The sequence below is a fragment of the Protopterus annectens genome, chromosome 4.part0 (genome assembly GCF_019279795.1).
Source record: "Protopterus annectens isolate FY-2018-M chromosome 4.part0, PAN1.0, whole genome shotgun sequence".
NCBI lineage: Eukaryota > Metazoa > Chordata > Ceratodontiformes > Protopteridae > Protopterus > Protopterus annectens.
Window position 1 is genome coordinate 473,890,617 of NC_056733.1, and position 21,517 is coordinate 473,912,133.

General features: G+C 42.9%; 1 protein-coding gene across 2 annotated transcripts in view; it reads left to right on the plus strand.

The window, feature by feature from the left end:
• The window catches only part of SSH1 (slingshot protein phosphatase 1), a 1,317,746-nt gene that overhangs the window by 1,182,000 nt on the left and 114,229 nt on the right, over positions 1–21,517 (plus strand). For both annotated transcript variants that reach the window (XM_044068394.1, XM_044068395.1), the window contains one exon: positions 5,505–5,705. In XM_044068394.1, coding sequence (XP_043924329.1) covers positions 5,505–5,705 — 201 coding nt within the window. The remainder of the gene's footprint in view (positions 1–5,504; positions 5,706–21,517) is intronic.

Here is a 21,517-nt window from a genome sequence, read left to right on the forward strand (position 1 = left end):
CTTTAAGCACGTCCAAGGAGGCTTTGCGGATGTCTATTTCGGACATTCAGGGGGAACCACTGTTGATCATTTCCAAGGGGTCTAGGGGCTGTTCGTCAGATTTTAGTCAGAGAAAAGGTTCCTACTACTACTATTGAATGCCATGCTGGGTCACAGTCTTCCAAGGTTTATAAAGCAGACATTGTATTAAAGAAAAAACAAAACTAAACATGTTTCTCCTGCCTCTAAGGATCCACAGAGTGAGTGACAGGCCTTCACTTGGTTTGTTTAGTGCTTTGATGGCATTAAAAACTCATCAGGGTGTTTCTGTTCCAGCTCCTCCTTTGTCCTGTACTCCACTTAAATGGCCCAGGGAACAGGATTCTGATGAGGAATCCCTTGCTTACTCTTCACAAATTCCTTCTCCTTTGGACTGTGGGTCAGAGGAAGAGGAATCTACCAGTCCTGATACTACTTTTGAAGACATTTCTTTTGGGGACAAGTCTCTAGGATGCTGAAGTTTTTTAAATGGGATTGTGTGGCCACCTTGGCTTTTAGGGCTATTAATTATCAGACCCATTTATCCAGGTATGTGTTGGCTCTCCTATCTCAGGCTTGTCAGATTATTTCTTATCTTCCAAACTGTAAGGAAAAACGTCTGCTTTTTCTCTGTTAGGGATCTCCTCACTAGTGGCTTGTCATTCCATCAAGTGCAATTATGGTGCAGCAGATGCTCCTTCTAGGGCTGCTGCTTTTGGGTTAGTGATCAGGAGGTATTCTTGGCTTCGGCTTCAACCATTGCCTAATGGTATCAAGGCTAAGTTGATGGATGCCCTTCTTGATAATAAATACTTGTTTGGGGAAGCTGCTTCTTATTTGTTTAATTCAATTCAAGATGAGGGGAATGCTTTACAGGAACTCAAATGTGCTTATTTCTCCTGTTCCTAAATTTCAGAGAAACTACCCAAGTAAGTCAGCCTTTGTTCACAGGCAATCTTGCCCTCCTCCCAAGGGCATAAAGGGTGGCAAGTGGGCTCCTCCTGCTAAGGCTACTCAAAAGTCTTCCTTTCCAGATAAACCAGGTGCTGTCTGACTATTCATTTCTTCCGATACCCATTCCTCTTTCTCTATGTCTCTCTCCCTGTTTAGATACAGATTACTCAGGATTCCTGCATTCTGTCCATTATTCGCCAGGGGTATTTCATGGTGTGGAAATCCCTTCCCCCTTTTATGGGTATTCCTCAGCTTGCTCTGGAGCAACTCCCCTTTTTCCCCCAAAAGTGCATCGGGACCTTTTGTCTCTAGGTACTATTCAAGAGGTGCCTGCATCCCAAAGGGGAGGCGGTTTTAGTCCAGGATGTTTCTAGTACCCAAAAAAGAGGGTACTTGGAGACCACTTCTAGACCTCTCTCATATAAACACTTTTCTGATGGTGCCAACTTTTCAAATGTTGTCCCTTCAAACTTTTGTTCCCTTTTTTGCTTCTTCAGGCTTATATGATGTCTCTCCATATTCTGATCGATCCCCTTTTCAGGAAGTTTTTGCATTTCTTTGTCTGTACCTGGCATTTTCAGCTCTCTGCTTTGGCCTTTCTCCTGCCCCAGTGGTATTCACCAATGCCTCGTTCCTGTGATTACTTTTTGCAGGCTTCAGGGGATCCAGGTATTTCCCTACTTGCATGACCTGTTGTTTCAAGCATCCTCTGCAGACATCCTTTTGAAAAATCTCCATTTTGCCCACCTGTCTTCTTCAGAGCCTGGGGTTTACAATAAAGTTCAAAAAGTCTTCTCTGACTCCTTCTTGGGACCATGTTTTTCTGGGTTGCAGGATTCGGGCAGTGCCTATGCTGGCATCCTTGCCTCCTTCCAAGGCTTTGACTCTTATTTCCTTTTTTTTCAAACTCTTTTTCCTCTGGCCTCCATTATAGCCAAGGAGTTTATGAGAACTCTGGAATTCATGACATCCACCATCCCTATGCTTCGTCTGGCCATACTTCACATGAGGAAGTTTCAGTGGTTCCTGAAGTCAGCTTGGCTTCAACATGCATGCCCCCAAGAATTTGTAATTCCTCTTCTACCTCGTCTCAAGAAGGAACTTCACTGGTGGAGCCAGCAGTTGTCCTTAAATCCAGGGCTCCCTTTTCATCCCCCTCTTCCATGTCAGGAGCTGTTCAATGATTCATACATGGGATGGGGAGCAGCTTTTGGCTCCCTAAAGGTGCAGGGGTTTTGGTCTCCTCTTCAACAGAAGGAGCACATCACTGTCAGAGATGAGAGCCCTTTTGCTGGCACTTTGGGCTTTTCTTCCTCTTTTCTCCCCAAGGCCTCTCAAGGTATTTGCAAACATTACCACAGTGATGTGTTATGTAAACAAACAGGGAGGAACAAGATCTTATCATCTTTGCTGGTTGGCATTCCTGGTATGGGATCTTGTTGGGCAACATCAAGTGACTCTTCAGGCAGTTAACATTCCCTCAGGTCAAAACATTGAGGTAGACACTCTGAGCAGGTGCTTAACTTAATCCTACAAATGGATGCTTCACAGGGATGTGTTTCTGGACATTGTCCACCAGTGGGGCACTCTTCAAGTAGATCTATTTGCCTCCTTTCTGAACAGACAACTTCTAGGTCCTCTGGTGTGGAAGGTGGATGCACTCTCTCTTTTTTGAAAGGGAATGTTTCTTTGTTTTCCCTGCCCTTCCCCTCATTCCTTAGGTCCTGTTCAAAATTCAGCAGGATGCTCGCAAAATCTTGTTGGTGACTCCCTTTTGTCCAAGACCGCATTAGTTCCTCTTCTGCATTTACCCAAGGGCAATCATCGCAAGTTACCTCTGAGGATGCACCTACTCACACAAGGCAAGGAATCTCTTATCCATCCCCACCTGTCCACTTTTCAGCTGACACTGTGCGTGATAGGATTTTGATTCCATATAGACATCTTTTTTTCTGAGGATGTGCTTAGGGTCCTGCAGGAGGCCTGGGAACCCAATACTAAGAAATCCTATTTATCCATATGAAAGAGGTTTTCTGTTTGGTGTCTTTCTCATAACCTGGATCCACTTTTGGTGGATGTTCCATTGTTTCTTTCTTATTTTATGAATTGCTCAGTGCTGGGTTGGCTTATTCTTCTGTTAAGGTCCACTTATCAGCTATCTCTGCTGGTCTGCCTTTATCTCCCCCTTTAGCTTCTAGATTTGAAGCTAAACAATTCCTTAAAGGCATCCTTCATATTAGGCCTCCCAGGGAGCCTGTTCATCCTCCCTGGGATCTTACTTTTGTTTTGGAAAAACTGACTCAGGCTCCTTTTGAGTCTGCTGCATCAGATTCCTTGCAGTATTGCTCTTGGAAGATTGTACTTTTGTTGCCCCTTATTATTGCCATATGGGTGTCTGAGCTTCACGCCGTTATGGCTTGTCCTCCTTTTGTGGTGTTTCATAAGGACTGGGTGTTCTTGCGTACTAATCCTTCTTTTATGCCCAAGGTGGTGAATGAGTTGTCCCTTAATCAGTCTATTCATTTGCCCACTTTTTTCCCTTCTGCACTATCTGCTAGTGAGAAGGTGCTGCACATGTTAGATGTGTAGACACATCTCGGGTTTTATTTTGATAAGTCTAAGACTATTAGGAAATCTGATCAGCTTTTTGTTTTTTTCTTCCCAGGTCCTTGGGATTAGCTGTATCCAAGCAAGCTATTTCTTCTTAGATTTCAAAAGCTGTTTTTTTTTTTTTTGTTGTTCTTTTCATGGTAAGAGCCTTTCTTATTTGGTAAAGACTCCTTGTACCAGAGCTGTGGCTTCTTCTGGTGCTTTTTTTCATGGGTTTGGATACTGACTCTATGAGGCAGCTACTTGGACTTCTCTGCATACATTTACCAAGGACTACAAGTTGGATGGAATCTCCAGAGCAAGAGCTGGTTTTGCTAGGGCCGTCCTTCGTGGCTTCCTAGAGAGCTCTGCTGGTCCTTCCTCCTCCCAAGTTTCTTCCTGAGCTTTGGCACTCTCCCTAATGTAATGAATACTGCAAAAGTGATATGGAAGGACATAGTACAGTTGTGTAAAATCTTACCATAACAGTAGATGTCCTTTCCTTCACTGTTGCAGTATTCGCGCTCCCTCCCTCCTCCCCCTGGTCCATTTCTCTTCTGGATGCACTGGTTACTTCTTGTTTTTCCTTGTACTGGCACTCCTACTGGGGCCTTCAGTTATGTGGATGGCATGTCCAGGCGTCACTTTTATGCTCTATACTTTGCAAGAATACGTGTGATGTATGGCGTACCTTAAAGCAACCTAAGGCTTTGGTATATTGACCGAATGTTGGGCTGCCCTAAGCAGGGAATCCCTAATGTAATACTGCAACAGTAAAGGGAAGGGAATCTACCTTTATAATAAGATTTTACACAACTGTACTTTATCCAAATTCTGTTAGTGTACAGCAGAACTATTTGAGATGGATATCTGCACCTTATTAGAAAGGTATCTGGAAACCAAGTCATTTTGACTAGGGAGTGGTAATTGAAATACACCACTCTTTTTGGACCTTGCCAGCCATATCCATGAAGTATACCTAGGGACCCAAGCATTCCACATCCTGCCTGACTTGCATATTTCCTAACATATCACTTTTCTGGGATGGAGGGTACCCCTTTCTATGGAAAGTTTGCCTTCTGGAGCCTCATGTCTAGAATGAATGGAGGGTTCACAGTCCATCATCCACAGCTTTTTTATTTATTTTAGGTAGGCTTCACCCCCCCCCCCCGTCTGATTAATGCAGTGTCTTATCAGGGTCTGCAGTGCTGATTCCCTAGTTCATACTTCCATGTACTAGGTCTGGCTACAGTGCTTCTGCACTAGTTGCCAGACCACAGTACCTTGGTGCACAGGATCTTGCGTACCTGCTTCTAGATGGCACCCAAGCAGCAAAACTACCACTTTCCGCTCCTCTGAGGTGGGCAGGCTCACTGTCTGCTACCTCCTAATCTCCACCCTCTAAGATGGCTACTCCAGTCATCAGGGCTTACACTACTGACAATGTTGCTCAGAAATTGCAAGGCTTTATTCAGTTTTGGTTTCATGTCTGCAGGCAGTGCTCTGGATCCCTGTCAAAAGCCAAAGGTGCTCTGGGTAAGTCCATGTTTCTGCATGCTTTCTCCTAGTCTTTGGTGTAAATGGGAAAAGATTCTTGAATGCTGCTTTCTTGTCTGCTATTGGAGATGTTCTACTCATCAAATAAGTGAGGTACCTGAACAATTAAAAAGTTAATGTTTTGGGAGAATTTTTTTTTCCTTTCATGGAGAGTTGAGAGTCGGAGAAATGATGCATCCATGCATTGTTTACTCATAACACTGAATCTGCACATTTTCTGAAGGGCATAGCAAACTGAGTTAGAGAGGCATGCAAATCTGGGGGTATCATGTCAGCACTTGTATTCATTTGAGTCTGCTTGCATCTGTAATTTAAATTTAGAAATAATGGTTACATTTAAGGTATGTTAAACTAATCTCATTTTTATTATCTCATTTTTGTGACAGAAAAAATCAGTCAAAATGCCTCGTACATTGTAAAATGGGTATCAGTCGGTCTGCTTCCACTGTCATAGCTTATGCAATGAAAGAATTTGGTTGGTCTTTAGAGAAAGCCTATAACTATGTGAAGGAAAAGCGAAATGTCACTCAGCCAAACAAAAGCTTCATGAGGCAGCTTGCAGAGTATGAAGGAATTTTAGATGCCAGGTGAGTGCTGGGGACTGTACTTTGTCAGCTTTTTAAAATTTGCTTACTTACTTTGATTAAATGGAGCAAAATGTGGACACATTCTCACATTTTCCCTGTTTGTAAATGCCTTTATATCATGGTTCCTGAGGAAGAAATACATGAAAATGTTTTGTTTGCTGTCAAATGCATATCTCATTTAATTTTTTATAAAAACATTTCTATTTTGTTCATTCTCCACTTTTTGTGTTATTCACACATTACTGTTTGCCTGCCTAGTGTCCTCAACTTCTGTTTTCTTTACAATACATATCTCGTATACCATGCACTTTTCTTGCTACATCCAGAAAAAGATGTCCTATTCTATTCACCTTAAAGTGATAGCCTTATGTTCCTGACTTGCTGAATAAAGTAGAAGTGTAAGGAGGGAAGAAAGTAATCCAGTAGTATTTGAGAGGCAGCACTTTTTTATTATTCCTGTTGAGCGAGCATCATGGTATACCTATTGTATTATTTATTCCAAATTATACACTTCAGATTTTTGTCCGCAGTATTCACTGCTACGGTAGTGGGCCCTACTGTAGCTGAATATTCCTGTTTGGCATTCTGAATAGCTGTTCAGATTTATAGATTACCACAGCACTGCCTAGCTGAAACTTTGCCCCCCCCCCCCCACACACACACACACAGTGTCTGTTTTTAATACATTGATTAACTCCTGTAACATGCCCATTTCTTGCCACATACAGCTGAAGATTCAGCAGTTCTAATACTGTCTGGTAGGCTTTATATAGTCTGTCCTGACTGCTGTTCAATGCAGTTTTCTTCATCCACTAGTAAATGCAGTCAAATTTCAGCAGTAGGGTGAAGGCTGTTTTGTTCTCCATAGCTTAAAGCTAAACTTTCATCCAGCCATTTTTTAATTTTCTTATCCTGTTGAGGGTCACAGTTGTAGCAAATCTGATAATGTCAAGCTTGTATGTCATTTTAAAATAAACAGCAAGTCATTTTGTTCTATTGTAAGTTAACCCCCTTGGGTGAGTTGACGGTCTACTGATGGTGAAGACAACAGATTGATTGCTTCTTTCATTGGGGTTCTGGAACCTTCCACCTGTGTCACAGTTTGCAGTACTGTTCTTGAATAAACAAAGCTAGATAAATTGTTATGCGTAACATTTTGTTAAAATGGGAAGGTGTGCTGAAATTCACCCCCAGGATTTTAGACTTGCAAATCATTCATTTATAAATAAATATGTTAATCTGTTTCGGAAAGAATATTTGCTTCTGTCTCAGCCTGTTTCCTTCCATACTTTGTCGGGGACCTTATCATTATGAATACTGGCCAGTGGTGTTATTCCATGATGTAGAATTCTTGAAAATGAGCATTTCCACTCTTCTCTTATACCACTCCTTATAGGTTCACAGGGAAGTAATAGGCTAGCTGCCCTTTTGGGCCATTTTAAGCATAGCCGATTTCTGTTGAAGATAAGAATCAAACCCTGTACTTTGTGTCTGTCAGTTAAGCACTTTAACCACTATGCCACCTCCACCTCCTTTATTCTTTTCCCCATTCTGTCTTCCTTTATCATTGTTTCCCAGAGGTGGTTGTACATTGTATCACTCCACTAGTACTCCCACTGTTCTTCCTCTACATTAATGGTAAAGCTGTTACCTTAGGTTTTTTTCCTTGCTGATCTCTTTACTCACCATGGGGGGGGGGGTTCTTCTCTCAAACCTCATATTAATTGCTCTCCTTTAAGTAGATTGCCACTCATCCTGTATTGTTCCCCAATCATTTTTAACCCATAGTTCTGTTCATTGCTTCAGCAACCATACCTTTCAAGGACTTGTAGTATAAAATGCAAACACGCGTGCATGCCCGTGCGCATGCACACACACACACACACACACACACACACACACACACACACACACACACACACACACACACACACATTTAGAGAAGGCCAAGAAAAATCACTATTTAAAATGATTATTCCATTAACTAACAAGGCTGTCTAATTCTGCTGTGCATCAAGTCCAAAAGGGGTAAAAGTGTAGAACTTTAAAACTAATTCAGTTTTGTTTTTAAATAAAACATTTTTCACAGATCTCCAGCAGTAATTTGTTCCAAGTACATAAGTTTATTTGCACATTGTCACTATCTTTATTCAATTTGCTAGCACATTCTGCCACAGTATTTACATATTTTTGTTTTCAACATCACTTGTATGTTCTTGTATATTTATTTTGGAGCTCCTTTGTGATTCACCAATATATATATAATTTTTTACACTGGCAAATAATTAAATAAGTAAATTACATTGTGTTACAGCTACACTGGTCCCTGCATTTAAAATTAATACCATTAATACTGTCCATTTAATTCACTATAAAATTGTACATATTGTACTTACTGTAGGGAAAGTCCCCAGGCAAAGTATTAACACCAGGGAATTCATTTTAAAGTTTCACAGTTAACTTCTTTTGGGGTTAATGCAGATTTAAAATGGAAAGCCCTTGCTAGTTAATTGATTAATTCTTTTAATTAGGGAATTTGGTATGTACGTGTATGCGTGTGTGTTTGCATTTTGATCTCTAATTTCTTAGAAGACATAGTTGCTGAAGCACTGGGCAGACAATATACATTTTTTGTTTTGTTTGCTGTTTGGGGCGAAGAAGTTGTATATTTTTTTATTTCTTTTGGTATATAATAATTCTTTAACCTATACTCTGGCACTTCTGTTTTCTACCCCTTCTAGTCACAGGCCCATGCTTATTTAATAGTAGAAATGTCCACCTTTCCCTTATGCATCACAGTTTACAAACTACCTCATTTTCCTTTTAAGACTGTACATTGCATAGTAATACTACCAAGCCATACTTTGGGCCTCCCTTGTTTATCTGTTGGATTCTCTGCTCATTATCACCTGCTGCTTAATCCCTGACTGCTTAACCTTTTTTATTCTGATTCCATGACACTGCTCTTCCTTTTTATTAAATGTGTAGTTGTGGAGACTTAACTCTTCCATCTCATCTGTGAGCATTGCTGTCCCATCTGGTTTGAGATGGAACCTGTCCCTGACAAAACCTGGTCTCCCTGTCAAATTTGAGCTGGTTTAACTTGCTGTCAGTATGTGTATGAGTCATGAGTATTGCTTCCTAAAATTTCTATTGATAGAAGAGAGCTCAGAAATGATCCATTGTTCTGGGGTAATAATCTTGTCCCAGATCAAGTTGGTTGGTAGGTAATGATGGCTACCACATAATGAAGAAATTGCCAGGTAAAGTTTTGTTTTTTAGGTAGCAGATCTAAGTTAGGTGAAATGGAAGACCAAGATTATTCTGAGTCCAAGAGCGATTTCGTTTTAGGTGCCATTTTACAGCTGTAAAATGATGTTTCTGCGGGTAGCTGCAGAGAGAAACTGGAGAAAAGTAGATGGCATGACATAGAGCCATAATGCCAGTGCACTTTTGCACCATGTACTGAATCAGTACAGTATCTTGATGAGTAAGAAGAAGTTGGCCTTCCCGTTCCCAGCTCCAGCATGCACCTAAGCTTTGAGAGTACCACATAACTGAAACTGAAGTATGAAGATTGAGAATATGGGGGAAAACATGGCAGATGACACTGCCCTATTACACTCTCCTCCTCCTTCACAAAGCCAGAAATGTCCCTAATCCCTACACCAACAAATAGGACCTGTTGACTTTATAGATGCATAATCTAACATGTCCTCTGTCTTTGAAACAGATTGCCCTTGCACATCAAGTAAAAGAATGCCTTAGCCATCTTTAAAACAAATCTCCGCAATTGGATGGGTGATTGCAGATTCATCCCTGGAATATTTAGTATGTCTAGGGTACCATATACATTTCATCTGTGTTGGTTTATTCAGACCAGTGGCTGTCCAGATCAAATGGCAAGTATCTATGAACATGGGCAGTTTTGGATCACAAATGAAATTTTATGCATTTTTCTTGTATCATATTGTGGTAATCAGACATGCAAGTTTGTGGGTAAATCCCCTGTATAGTAAAATTCATAACTCCAATAATGTGAATTTGGTGTGTGTTCTCACACACTTTTGCCTCATCGTTAACTTTACTATGTTGGCTACTTCTTACTTGATGTGCTTTGATACAGAGCTTAAGAAGACCTGGTATTATTACATTCATCTGAACTGAAATGTACCTGATTTGACTGCATATTTACTATCACTTACTATTACATAGCACAGGCAAAGACAGACTGCATAACAGCCTATCAGATCTTTATCAAGTAGACTGGATCACAAGACTTTCAAGATAGTTGCCCAATGATCAACAGCAGCTCTCCCAGTGTGAAAAAGAAACTGAGAGATAAGGGCTAGTAATTCTGACAGTTTTATTAAAATGCAGTTCCTGTGAAGAATCCTTCAGCAAAAAGCAGTTCAAACTCCAACTTTCGTACAAGTGATGGGTTCCATTAATTTAAAGAAAAAAATAAATCAAATGTGCTCAGAGCTGGTTAAAATAAATAAAACATTGAAGGAGTATATCAGATAGATGATCTGATAAAACTGTGAAAATCAGAGATTGAAATGAAAACGTTTGAATATGAGACTGCTCAAGAAAGGCTGTTTCAAAACATGGTGGCATTGAAGGACAGGTTATGCAGAGGAAACATGAGATTTTCTACTGTACCAGAGAAACTGAAAGCACAAGTAAGCAATTGAACTGTGAAACTGTGAAAGTGAGCCATCAAACAGATGGGGACTCTGCATTTCATTCTTCTGATGACTAAGCCAGTAGAGATAATTTGCCAGTGTAACCTTTTTCAATGTTTCAAAGGGAAAGGGTTGTGAGGCAGAACAAAAAGGAGTTGACTAAGAAGAATCTGTAATACCCTGGACTTGAACTGGAGTCTGGGGATGGGAGACCAGCAACACTGAAATTAGTGAGTAATTGTGATACTATAAAGCATCAATCACATTTGTGAAGTATGGCTTTACAAGAAAAAAGAGGCTTTGAAAGAGTGGACTTTTGTTGACTGTGTTAAACTTGTGGGGGGACTGAAAGGCATATAACCCACTTAATGTCATTAATGTTTGGAAGAACAGTAAAAGAAAAAGAGTAACTGTAAGTAAAGCAATTTTTGCTCCTAATATTTGTATAAAACATTTTGTGATAAATTGCATGTTGTATAGAAAAGCAATTCAATGATTGTTGTATGTGATAAAGATGCTAAAGTAAACAAGTACTTTTTTCTGTTTTCATTTTAAGAAATATAGCCGTTACAGTATAAAAAGAGGAGAAAGTCTGAGCAAAAGCATGTTCAAGTTAATATGCTGTAATCTTGGGCTGTTGCGATGGGGAATAGGGATCATAGGTGCTTACTAGGCTAACAACCACAAGAGCCTTAAGCCTAGCTGAGCATTCCAAATCTCTGAAAAGTTCTGGTACCCTTGATAAGTGTAAGCAGTTGCTTGGGAGATGTAACATTTACAAGCAGGGCCTGGGAAATGAACCATTTACTGACTGCCTATGTCCATTGGAGACATAGATGTCAAAGCAGGGATGAATTTCCTGTGCCCCATCCAGTTGCCCAAGTTACACATCAGTTGTGTTGGGGAGGAACTTTGCTTCTTACGCATGAGGAGCCTGTTGCAGGGAAGGAGTAGTCTCTAGAATACATACCTGTCTGTCCAACAAGTCCTATTTATATCACAGGCAAGGTTTAAGTCTTTAGAACAGGTAATTCTGGTGCTGTTTGTTTTGTATATATGCAGGAGGTCCATCAAAGTGGGGTCTGCCAATGCTTTGTATGCCAGGTATAGATCTCCCCTCAACAGCCTGTAAAAGACAGAATACAGGGATTGGGCCTTGAGGCAGCCTGCATAGGACATGTTATGTACTTCCTTGTATTTGTTTTAGTGAGGGCCCTCTGTAGACTTTCCAATTTTAGGTACATACCAAAGGGGCATTGTACTCAATGATAGGTCTAATAAATGCCAATTACAGTGAAACATTAACTTCCTTGGACCTAGATGCCATATCCTTATTTATAAGTTGCACAACATAGAATGATTTCCTCACTACTGTAGACACACGATGGTCAAAGGCTGGATTACTCTGTTTGTTCCCAGGTCCCTGACTACTGAGTCAGCTCTTAGGGGTGTGTTGTCAATATGATAGTTATCACAAGTGGATGACTTCCCAAAAAATATTATGCTTTTCTTGGCATTTCATTTTAGTCCAGGCCTCTGACACCAGTTGTTTGTGTCAGTCCTTCCTGGAGAACATTTGCGTTGGTGAGGATTCAATGACAGCTCTTAATTTGCAATCATCTGTAGATTTGGTCATCCAGAGACCATTGACCATTGGCCTTGACTTCAGAGAAGTAAATGCCAAAAAGGAGCTGTCCCAGGATGAATCCCTGAGGGACTGTGCTTGTGACTTGGCCTCTGTCTAGAGGTGGACTCCCCAGTTCTAGCTTCCTGGGTCCTGTCTGTGACCCTGCTGGTGTCCACTGAGTGACATACAGGTTTGTGCCTAACCTCTTGAGTGTGCCAACAGTGCCTGACTGGGGTATTGTCAAATGCCTTGACCAGGTCAAGGTAGGCAATGTGAACCATTTTGCCCTCATCCATTTCTTTGGTGAACTTTTCAAAGACGTTTATTGGGTTGAGTAGGCATGACCTGCTATTGACGAACCCAAATTGGGTTGGGTCCACTGTATGGAGTTTTCCTGTCATCATTGATTATTTCAATGATCATTCTTTCCATGGCTTTGCATATAAGACTAGTGAGACATTTGGGTTTATAGTTTCCAGGGTCTTTTGATGGCCCACATTTGTGCAGAGAGATGACCAATGCTACTCTCCATTCATGAGAAAAGAAGCCTGCTTGGCAGCTAAAGTTAAATAGCCATTCCAGAGGGCCTGGTAGGTCATGTTTCATGCTATTTAGAAGGCATCCTTAGGATATTGTCTGGGCCCATTGAGTCCCTATTAAATGAACGAAAGTTACAAATCCCGAACGCTCACATGAGCGAAAATGTCGCAACTCGAAAAGGTTATTGTGGGAGACTGCACCCCTACCCCACCCCGACTGAATATATATTCCAACTGCAAGATTGCAATACAGTGAAGAAAAGGCAAATATCCCGATCTTCATTGTACTGCGATGGGAAAAAAAAGCAACTTCGCGTTGTGGCATTTCGCTCGTTAGAGTTCGGGATTTGTAACTTTTGATGTTAAGTTGTCTATCTCACGTTCATTCTTGCTGGTTGGGTTCGGAGCCGATCCTCTGCTCCTACTCTGCCATCTTCAATAGCTCAAGAGCTGTTTACTGGCTCGATGCTACCCCATATCCCATGATGCCTGGCGCTAGCCACTCAGATCTCGTTTGCCGCTTCAGCTGCGAGGTTGTCTTACTGTCTCAGGCTCGTATATTTTCATTGTATTTTCGATATTTACTTAAATTTATTTACTTATTTAGGTACACTATAAAAGGGTTAAAATTTCCTTTAGCTGTACTACTTTCCTATAGCAGTAGTATCCCGTTTTTGAAAACTCATTTTACTTAGAGAGTTTTCCCCTCCCCCCTCTTTTCCCTTTCACTGTAGCCATTTAAATTAGAAGCTAACCTTCTTTTTCTTTCTAGTTTAAAAAAAAAAAAAAAAAAAAGAAAGAAAACATTTTTAGGTAGATTTGTTATTCTTTTTAGAATAGTTTCTGTCTAGTATACTTAGACTTTGCTTAATTTCAATGTGCTTGTTGGATAACTGTATAATTTTGTGTTGTTAATTAGTTATCCCTGCTAGCTTGTTTTCTTTTTGTGTGTGTGTGCGTGTTTGACCTTGATATTTGCTGTTAACATGCCCAAGGATACTAAAGTGTCCAGATTCAAGAAGTGTGACTCATGCTGTCAGAAGATGTCTCTGACAGATGGTCACACTTCTTGTGTCTACTGTCTGGGCGCGTTGCACCTGCAGGACTCTTGTTCAGTTTGTCATGCATTCAGCCCAAGAGTCCTGCAAGAGTGCAAAAATAAGTTAATCCTTCGGGGTTTGCTTAAGCCCCAGGATTCACCGGCCAAGGCTCAGCCTGTGAAATCCTCCAAGCCACCTAAGTCTTTGGCTCCTAGTTCTGAGCTGTCGTTGGGTGAAGCACTACCATCCACCTCGGGTCCAGCCGGAACCGATGTGCCTCTCTCCCAGTCGGCTCCAACATGTACTTCGGAGTCGTCTGGGAGTCAAAAGAGATCTAGGTCTCCCTCCTTGGAGTCGATATGCTCGGCTCCATGGTCACCTCTGCTCCAGTCGGAGCGCAGTCATAGGTCCTCTCACACCTCTCGGTCCTCTAGGCTTTCAGATCATGATTTGGAAAGAGTGGTCAGTAATTTGTTGAAATCGCAGGCCTTAGCTAAAATGTTGTCCAGCCCCCCTCATCAGGTGTCGGCTCCGTCCACTTCTGCAAATATTCCTCCTCCGACTCCTCCCTTGAGCTCAGAGCCGGAGTTCGTTGGGGTTCGAGTCGTGGAACCATCAGCTCCGATTCCTTCTCCTTCGGTTCCGTCTGCTCCGATCCCTTCCATGGTACCGTCCTTGGAGGGATCTGGGCACCAGGACTCCCTCGTCGGCTCTGAGGGGTAAGTGGCATCGGACCCTTGTCCGACCCCGTTTTCCCCCTCGGAGCTTCGGCACAGGTGAGCTCGGCTCCTACATCGGCTTCGGAGCCATCCCCCTTGGAGCGGAGAGGGATTCCGATTTCTTCGGAACCGGAGTCTTCTCTGCGTCTGGGTAGGGACGCCTTCGAGGTCATGAGGAGTGTGCTGGCCCCTGAGTCAGTCCCATGATCAACCCCATCGGCTCCTCCCCCTATGGTGCCTGCGTCTGCCTCTGCCCCTCCTCCAGACCACAAGCGTGTGGAACCAGCGCTCTAGGGCACCCCTTTGGATGTTTCTTCCTCTTCCGAGGCCTCCCCTGATCACTCAGAGGAGCCACCTCGTAAGAGGAAGTGCAAGAGGAAGCACGTTGACTCCCCTGAGTCTGTCACATTAGAAACCGACTTAGAGGATTCAGAAGGGTCCCCCTCTGAAGATGTCTCGTTTTCAGGCATCCTTGAAATGCTTAAGCAGAGGGGGAACTGGAATACCCTAGCCCCTTCCGAGGATGAGTCAGTAATCCTGGACGCGTTTGGTTCACGACCTTCCACCTCCTGGGTGTCTCCGCCTTTCGACCCACTTATGTCTGTGGTGGCTCGGAAGGCGTGGTCAGCTCCAGACACAGTGGAATCAACCCCCAGGAGACCTGCTAAATTTATAACTGCACCTCAGGACAAACAGTTTTTAATGAAGGGCGTACCTGTTGATGCCATGGTGGTAGCAGCAGCCCCAAAGAAGGAGTTGGCAGAAACTTCGTCATCTGTCCATCCCCCTAACAAGGAGTCTAGGACTATGGACAGGTATGGGAAGCGAATGTTTGCTTCAGTGACCTTCTTTATGAGGTCTCTGAATTATTTGTACCATTTCACCCACCTTCAGAGGGATCTCCTTAAAGAGCTTGGAGATACCCTCCAAGATCCATCAGCTGAGGGGGCTCAAGCTAAGGTAGCCTCCCAGCTGGCGACTCTGAATTCAGTTAACTCCTCCATGAGGCTCATTTCTTATACAGCCGATGGTGCGAGTAGAGCCGCAGGCACAGGCGTTGCCCTTAGGAGGCACGCATGGATGCGGCTATGCTGTTTTGCGGAACCCTTCAGAGGGTCTTTCACCAAAACCCCCTTTGATGGTTCTGTTCTTTTTGGATCACAGGTGAAGGACACCCTAACCAGGTGTGAACAGGAAGGCAAGACTCTCTCTGCCGTGGGAGTCTGTTTTTCCACTCTTTCCAGACCATACCCCAAGGATCAGAAGAGTGGGAAGATGTGGTTCCGGAAATCCCAGGGAGCCTTGCCTGACGCACGTGGTGAGTTACCCTCCAGGGGCAGAGGAGGGAACAATAACAGACGCCGCCCTCATGGCAGAGGGGGTCCGCAGAACCAGGGCAGCAGAGAATCCTTCTCTGAGAAGCCCTTTCAGCATCCCTGAAGGGTTGCCTGGCTGCCCACCTCTGGAGGCAGTCGGGGAAAGGCTCTCGCTGTACCCCAAAGCCTGGCAAGATCTAACACAAGACAAGTGGGTACAGTCGATCATATCCAGAGGTTACAGAATTCCCTTTGCTCAACCCCCCCTTACCATCAAACAAGTCCCTTCCAGATGTTCCACCCAATCTAAGGGACCAAGCAGCCAAAGAAATTTCAAAGCTGCTACACAAAAGGGTCATCCAGGAAGTCCCAGCAGACCAGCTCAGATCAGGAACTTGCTCAAGGTTCTTTTTGGTACCAAAAAAGACAGGGGAATGGAGACCCATTCTGGATCTCAGCAGATTAAACAGGTCTGTACAAAGAACAAAGTTTTGGATGGTCACGCTACAGTCCATTCTACCCTTCCTGGGTCACGACAATTGGATGTGCTCTATAGATCTTCAGGATGCGTACTACCACATCAAAATGGACAGGTGCTCCAGAAGATTCCTTCGCTTCCGGCTGGGAGCCAGTCATGATCAGTTCAGAGCTCTGCCCTTTGGTCTCACCACAGCCCCCAGGGTGTTCACCAAATGCATGGCAGTGGTTACGGCTCACCTGAGACGTCAGGGATTCCAGTTGTTTCCATATCTAGATGTCTGGCTCCACACTGCTACCACCAGGCATCACCTCCTGCAAGCCAGAGACTACACTATCGAAACTTGCTCCAGGCTAGGTATCACAATAAATTTCAAAAAATCTGCATTGTCGCCCTGTCAACATATCACTTATATAGGCGCAAATTTAAATACAAGGAACATGTTTGCAAGCCTTCCACCACACAGGGTATCACTAATTTTCCAGCAAGTGCAGATTTTATTAACATGCAAAAGGATTCGTCAGGTTCGTCCTCCGAACACTGGGTTCCATGGCATCAACAATTCTTCTTGTTCCCCTAGCCCGCTTTCATATGAGAATACTCCAGTGGCTCCTATTCACACAGTGGTCCTTCCAACAGCTTCCCATATCTCACAAGATTATGATCACAGAAGCATGCAAGAAGCACCTCGCTTGGTGGATGGTCTCCCCATCAGTGTCCCAGGGCAGACCATATGTGCTACCCCCTCCAGTCGCCACAGTGACCACGGACGCCTCCCTGATAGGGTGGGGGGGGGGCATTATCAGGGCAGGACAGTCCAAGGCACCCGGCAGCCTCACGAGTACCATCTGCATATAAATGTCTTGGAGATGAGAGCTGTGCTTTTAGCGTTGCAAGCCATTCAGGACTGTCTCCCTCCCGGGACCATTGCAATTCAAATGGACAATATGTCAGTGGTGTGGTACATCAACAAGCAGGGCAGAACCAGGTCCTATCCTCTGTGTCAAGAAGCACTCAGACTCTGGCAGTGGGCGATCTCTTCCCAACATTTTCTGATCACAACGCACATCCCTGGGAGATCCAACGTCATCGCAGACAGGCTCAGCAGAGCAATTCTCATGCCTCCCGCGTGGTCTCTGAATCAGGTAATTGCAGAACAGATCTTTCGCAAATGGGGCCAGCCTTGCTGTGACCTTTTCGCCACACCCTTCCAAAGCAAGTGCAGCAATTTCTTCTCCCTTCTTCCACTTCCCGGCCACTCCCCCAGAGACGCTGTAGTCCACGATTGGCCTCAGGGACTTCTTTACGCTTTCCCTCCGTTTCCCCTAATCCCCAAACTGATACAGAGAGCAACTGCGTTGGGTTGCAGAATGATCCTCATTGCCCCTTACTGGCCTCGACAGATATGGTTCCCATTCCTGCATCATTACCTTCTCGATCAGCCTTGGATTCTGGATCTTATTCCAGATCTACTGATTCATCAGTCGGGCAGACTGCATCGATCCCTTCAAACACTCCAGCTCACAGCTTGGTTGCTCCACTTCCAACCTTAGCCAGGCTTCCTAATATTTCCTCCTCTGTGCGTGAAATTATCTCATCACACAAATCCACAACTAGGAAAACTTATGCTAGCAAGTGGAAACGTTTTTCTTGCTGGGCAGAGGCTAAGAATATAAACCCCTTTTCAGCCCCTGTCCACGAGATTTTGGAATTTTTAGCGGAACTCTCTCATTCTGGTTCCGCTTCTGATACAATCAGGGTTCAGTTAGCTGCCATTTCGAATTTTCACATTGGGTTGTCTTCTAACAACATTATGTCTCATAAGCTGTGTAAAGCCTTCCTCAAAGGAACCACTCTGCTTAGGCCCCCAGTGAAAGATCCCTCTCCTCCATTGGATCTAAATTTGGGACTAGCTTCCCTAATCTTGCCACCTTTTGAACCTGCAGTATCTTGCTCCGTTAAGTTTTTATCCTGGAAGACTCTCTTTCTGGTAGCCATTACTTCTGCCAGGCGTGTTTCGGAGCTTCAGGCTCTATGTATTCGTCCTCCGTACTTAGTTTTTCATAACGAAAGGGTCGCTCTATGGACCAATCCTTCCTTCCTTCCTAAGGTCTGTTTGCAAAATAATTTAAATCAGTCCATAGATCTTCCTGTGTTTTTTCCTAATCACACCCAACAAGGCAGAATATAAATTACACCAGTTGGATGTTCACACTCAACTTCGTTTTTATTTGCATAGGACAAAGGACATCAGGAAGTCGGACCAACTTTTCCTTTCCTATGCTGAGGGCAGACAAGGCCTTCCAGTCTCAAAAGTAACCTTGTCTAGGTGGTTGTCTCACATTATTACATTCATTTACCAGTTGAGAAACAAAGAATTATCTATCAAACCAAAAGGCCACTCTACTAGGGCCTTAGCCACCTCGGTGGCCTTCCAGTCTAGGTTGCCCATGGAATCTATCTGTGTAGCTGCTACATGGGCTAACCCACATACCTTCATCTCTCATTATAAACTAGATATCTCCTCCAGAAACAGAGCTGATTTTTGGTTCCACTGTTCTGAAGAGTTTGTTCCAATGAGCCACCCAGGATAGTAGGTGCTAGGGACGCTGTCCCAACCAGCAAGAATGAAGGCGAGATAGACAACTTAACATAAAGAAGTTATGTACCTACCATAACGTTCCATGTTAGTTGGCTTCTTCTCGCCTTCTTTCTTGCGTCCCACCCTCCATCCCCCTATCCTAGTGGATTGAGAGGAGCTCCCTTTTTCAGATTTCATTGGCTGAACCTTCTCTGGGTGTCATTTTTCTGCTTAGATAGCTTCAGAGCTAGGCCCAAGGGGCTACTAGGGCAGAATTCTTCCTTAATTATGTCTGGAATAGCTTTATCAAACGAGATCTGGGTAGCTAGCGCCAGGCATCATGGGATATGAGGTAGCATCGAGCCAGTAAACAGCTCTCAAGCTATTGAAGATGGCCGAGTCAGAGCCGAGGATCTGCTCCGAACCCAACCAGCAAGAAAGAAGGTGAGAAGAAGACAACTAACATGGAAAGTTATGGTAGGTACATAACTTCTTTTTCATTTAATAGGGACCAGGGCCCATTGATGTAGTGTTCTTGGCTTTAGAGAGAGCATTAAGGACCTTTTCCCTAGTGATGGCAGGGGGAGTTATATTTGATGGTATTTCCTGAGGGAAGGTTGAGGGGGAGAGAGGGTAAAGTTGGAGCTGAATTTGTCAGCCATTTGGTTTGCTGCATCTTCAGTCTCAGTATAGATAGCTCTGCACAAAGTTGTGTATTGCCTTTGAGGTTGCGGACATAGTTAAAAAATGCCTTGTGGTTGTCCTTGGCCTGGGAGGGCAAATTTACCTCAAATTTGGCTTTGGTAGACTTTATTTGTAATCTGAGTTGTTTGCTTAGTTTGGGAGTGCTTTTATCCTGATGGGTGCTGCACCCTGTAATTTTTGTCATGATGTTTTTCCTTCTGTTATACAGCCTATGGATGTTGTGATTTCACTAGGGTAACATGTTTGAGTTAGTTCTATACTTTTTCCTGGTGGGTACAGTTGCCTGTATGCAGCTATTAACATGATTGTATAGGGTTTCTTTGAACAGTTCTGTGTAGGGCCCGGTGTTCACAGGGTTTATGGAGGCTTGAAATTTTGCCAGATTATCACTTAATAGTTGTAAGTTAGCCTTAGAGTACTTCCTGAATATTCCAGGATTAGCTGGGGTTCCAGGTTTTATTTTTACTTCAAAGGAGACCATTTTGTGGTCTGACCTTACTAGAGAAGACATTACACTAGGGGGTGTGCAGCACTCTCCCATATTAGTGAAGACCAGATCCAGTATAGTTGCATCCCTGATTGGTGTACTGCCAATCTAGTCCAGGGAGTTTGTATTTACAAAATCCAGGAATCTGTGTGACTGTATGTTTAGTGTCATATATCAAATAAAAAGTACAAAGTGGTATGAGCAGACTGGGTTCCCAAACAACTAGTATTTGCAGAAAAATATAGGAAACACCAGATCACAGCAGATATTATTAAATAAAGCTCCAAAGTTTAATCCACAGTACAAAAATTTGTTTCTGTGGATTAAACTTTGGTGCTTTATTTGATACCATCTGCAGTGGTCTGGTATTTCCTATATTTTAGTGTCATATATGATTCCCAGTTAGTAGTGGATAATTAAAGTCAGCCATGAATATGGTATTGTGTTGGATGTTGAGTGTTTCCAATAAGTTTAAATATATGTTATGGGTTTCCTGGTTCATAGAGGGGGACCTATAGCTTGCAAGGAAGTGGTATTGGATATTGCCTATGGTGACTTGAACATAGAGCAGCTCAAGTTCATTGTCCTGTTTGACCAGCCTTGAGGTATATTTATTTCTGATGTAAATTGAGACACCTCCACCTTTACTTCCTGCCTGTGTAGTATCTGCTATGAATGTTTGGAAGGCATTATAACCTTGCATTGCCAATATGCTGACTGCTGCTTTAAACCATGTCTCAATGACTACACAGACATCAGCATTCTGTACAATGAAGAAAGCTTCTAGGGAGTGGAGTTTTTTTTGTTTATACTCCTAACATTAAGCAGTGACAACTTTAGATTTTCTTGGTTTTGATTTGCTACGTCAAATATTTTCAGTTTGGGATTGCCTAAAAAAGGCACTATGGGGCGACAGTGTTTAAGCTAATATTAAAAAGTCTAGAGGGGGAGGTGCAGACAATCCCTGACAAAGCAGTGTCCTCTGTTGACCATCTCATTCCATGCTGACAAATACTGCATCCACTTAGAATGACACCAGAAACTAAGCCACTTATTAAAGTCAGTCATATTTTGTTCATATTGTGACATCATCCATGGAGAAGGTAAAAAGCTATTCATGCTAGGCTCATACCAAATTATTTAGGGAGACTGACAAATTTTAAAATATTGTAGAATAGAGGGAATCTTACAGAACAAGAGAATCAAATGCAGAATGCTAGGCAGAAAATAAGGGATTACCTCGATAATATGCATGAGCTTAGAAAGATTGCTGCTAAGGAACTGTTTTTTGATAATAGTAGAGCACAAAAACTTTAAGCGCAACAACTCAGGCAACAAAGTAGAAAGGGCTGTTGCCAGACTAAGGGAGCCTATAATAAAGAAAGTAACGAGATCCTGTAGAGGTATTAGAAATATTTCAGAAATTATATTCGAGTCTATAAAGCAGATCAATATGAAAATCAAGAAAAAATACAAATGGAAATGTTTATGGAAGAATCAAATATGCCAAGGTTAGAAGTAGATGATGCTCAATTACTAACCGGATAGGAGGAGATGAGATAACAATTGTGATGTATAACTAATATACAGGAAAGCCCCCAGGAATAGATGGTATTCCTGTGGGAGTTTAGA